General features: G+C 41.6%; 1 protein-coding gene across 1 annotated transcript; it reads left to right on the top strand.

Moving 5' to 3' along the window:
* Window positions 1–1,824: 1,824 nt before the first annotated feature.
* Window positions 1,825–1,991, top strand: SARC_14239 (hypothetical protein; the record flags this gene model as incomplete). Its single annotated transcript, XM_014291630.1, has 1 exon — window positions 1,825–1,991. A coding segment is annotated over one exon (167 nt), but the record flags the coding sequence as incomplete, so codon positions are not given.
* Window positions 1,992–2,543: the final 552 nt, after the last annotated feature.

Genomic DNA, 2,543 nt, shown 5'->3' with positions numbered 1-2,543 from the left:
ACTGTCAAGTTCTTGCAGTAGGTATAGCCCTGTCAAGTACTTGCAGTAGGTATAGCCCTGTCAAGTACTTGCAGTAGGTATAGCCCTGTCAAGTATTTGTAGTAGGTATAGCCTTGTCAAGTACTTGCAGTAGGTATAGCCCTATCAAGTACCTACCCCAATATCTTTACTCACAGTGTGTCCGCTATTCAGTTATTCATTGGTGTTGGGTTATTGCGTGCTCGGTTTTACGTGGCCCTGAGGTAGTTACTGAGTGATTTCGTGTTGTTTCTATAACTAGTAGCCGTTATTAATCTGATCAATCATTGGTGTCAGACTATGGCCTCAGTTAGTGGCCACTAATTGCTCAAATAGTTTGACATTCTATGCCTTGTATTCGCTGTATATCCGTTCATATGTGAAGTATTGGTGTCAGACTATAGTGTCCACTAATTGCTCAACTAGTTTGACATTGTATGCTTTGCTCAGGTCGACGTTGATGCGGTGAACGCCATGGGTGCAACTGCCTTGCACTATACAGCCAGCAAAGACCGGTTAGAGGTATGGCAATGCACACATCTTTGTACGTACCTACATACGCGTGTGTTCATGTACTCTTCGTATTGTTAGGTATATGCCCATGTTTACAATAGGCTAGTGGTATGGCACTGCACTCATCTTTGTACGTATCTACATGCGAGGGTGTTCACGTACTCTTCGTATTGTTAGGTACATGTTCATGTTTACAATAGGCTAGTGGTATGGCAATGCACACATCTTTGTACGTACCTACATGCTCATGTGTTCACGTACTCTTCGTATTGGTAGGTATATGCCCATGTTTACAATAGGCTAGAGGTATGGCCATGCTGCACATGTCCTTGAACGTACCTACATGCTCGTGTGTTCACGTACTCTTCGTATTGGTAGGTATACGCTCATGTTTACAATAAGCTAGTGATATGGCCATGCACATCGACGCGTATCTACATACGTCTCCGCATACCTACACCTCGATCATACTGGCAAGCAGTTTTATATGTTAGTGGTCCTGTACAGGTACATGTACATATGCATGTATATGTACACGTACATGTACATATGCATGTATATATACATGTACATGTACATGCAGCTCTGTGTGTGTGCATTGCTGAGTATTCGTCCTGATCCAGCCTAGCGTCTCAGCAGGTCACTGGTAGGTAGTAATAAGACCATCGTGTAGGTAGTAATATGACCATCGTACCGAACTGCCGCCAGTCCTCTGATGTTCGTTAGTAGATATCTGCCCTCTCCACTTGGGTGTCGGCAGTGCTTTGTCCGAGACGTTCAAACGTTTACAAAACTACAAAGACCCACAAGTGTAGAATCTCATTGTCCGAATATTATTATTTCGTGCATATCCCGTTACCCAATTTCCTTTCCACCAGCGTGTTCTTCATCCGTGTCGCTCACATTTTTAGTCTCAGTTTTGTGTTGCCGTGACAACGCGTTCGAACCACATATCACACTGTGTGTCTTGCGGTTGGTGTGAGCTCGCAGTCTCTTCTGATCCCAAAGCAGTCGTACTATGTATATCCCAATAGAACTCCACTGCTGTAAGACCAATATAGGGTAAGTACTGGCCTACTATGCTAGTACATACTCATACGCCTGTATATCTATGCACATGCCAATATATATATATCAGTATAGGGTAAGTACTGGCCTACTATGTTAGTAGTTCATACTCATACGCCTGTATTTCTATGTACATGTCAATATATATATATACATATATATATATATACTATTAGTGCTCAACCGACCCAATCCCATCGTCTCCTGTATGTCTCGTCCGTGCAGGTTGCTAAGATTCTTCTGGCCAACAAAGCAGATACGGCGCTACAGAACAAAGTGGGGGAGACTGCACTCCACCGAGCAGCCGCACTAAATCACACGGACATGGCAAAGCTTTTGCTCGGCAATGGGGCGGATGTGTCTGCCAGGGATAACAACGGCAACACATGCATGTATGTGTTGTTTCTGTATGCATGTGTGTATGTGTTGTTTATGTGTGCATGTATGTATGTGTTGTTTATGTATGCATGTATGTATGTGTATTTTATGTGTGCATCTTTGTGTATGTTACATGTGTGTGTATGTGTAACTTATGTGTGCATTTTGTGTATGTTACATATGTGTGTATGTGTAATTATGTATGCATCATTGTGTAATTCATATATACATCTTCGTGTAAGTTATGTGTTCACGTATGTGTAGTTCATGTGTATATACAGTTGTGTGCAGGTAAGGGATTGTCTGTGTGTGGCAGAAGCTTCAAATGCAGCGGTAGATGGCATAGCAACGGCAGTAGATGTACGTGCGAATGATATATGTGCGTCGCTACCTATCTATGTGTGTATGTATATATGTACGTATGTATGTATGTAAATGCATGTATGTATGTATGTATGTACTTATGTATGTATGTATGTATGTATGTATGTATGTATGTATGTATGTATGTATGTATGTATGTGTGTGTGTATGTATGTATGTATGTATGTATGCATATATGTATA

Source organism: Sphaeroforma arctica (genome assembly GCF_001186125.1).
Source record: "Sphaeroforma arctica JP610 unplaced genomic scaffold supercont1.4337, whole genome shotgun sequence".
Classification (NCBI taxonomy): domain Eukaryota; class Ichthyosporea; order Ichthyophonida; genus Sphaeroforma; species Sphaeroforma arctica.
This window is presented reverse-complemented; position numbering and strand designations above follow the sequence as displayed.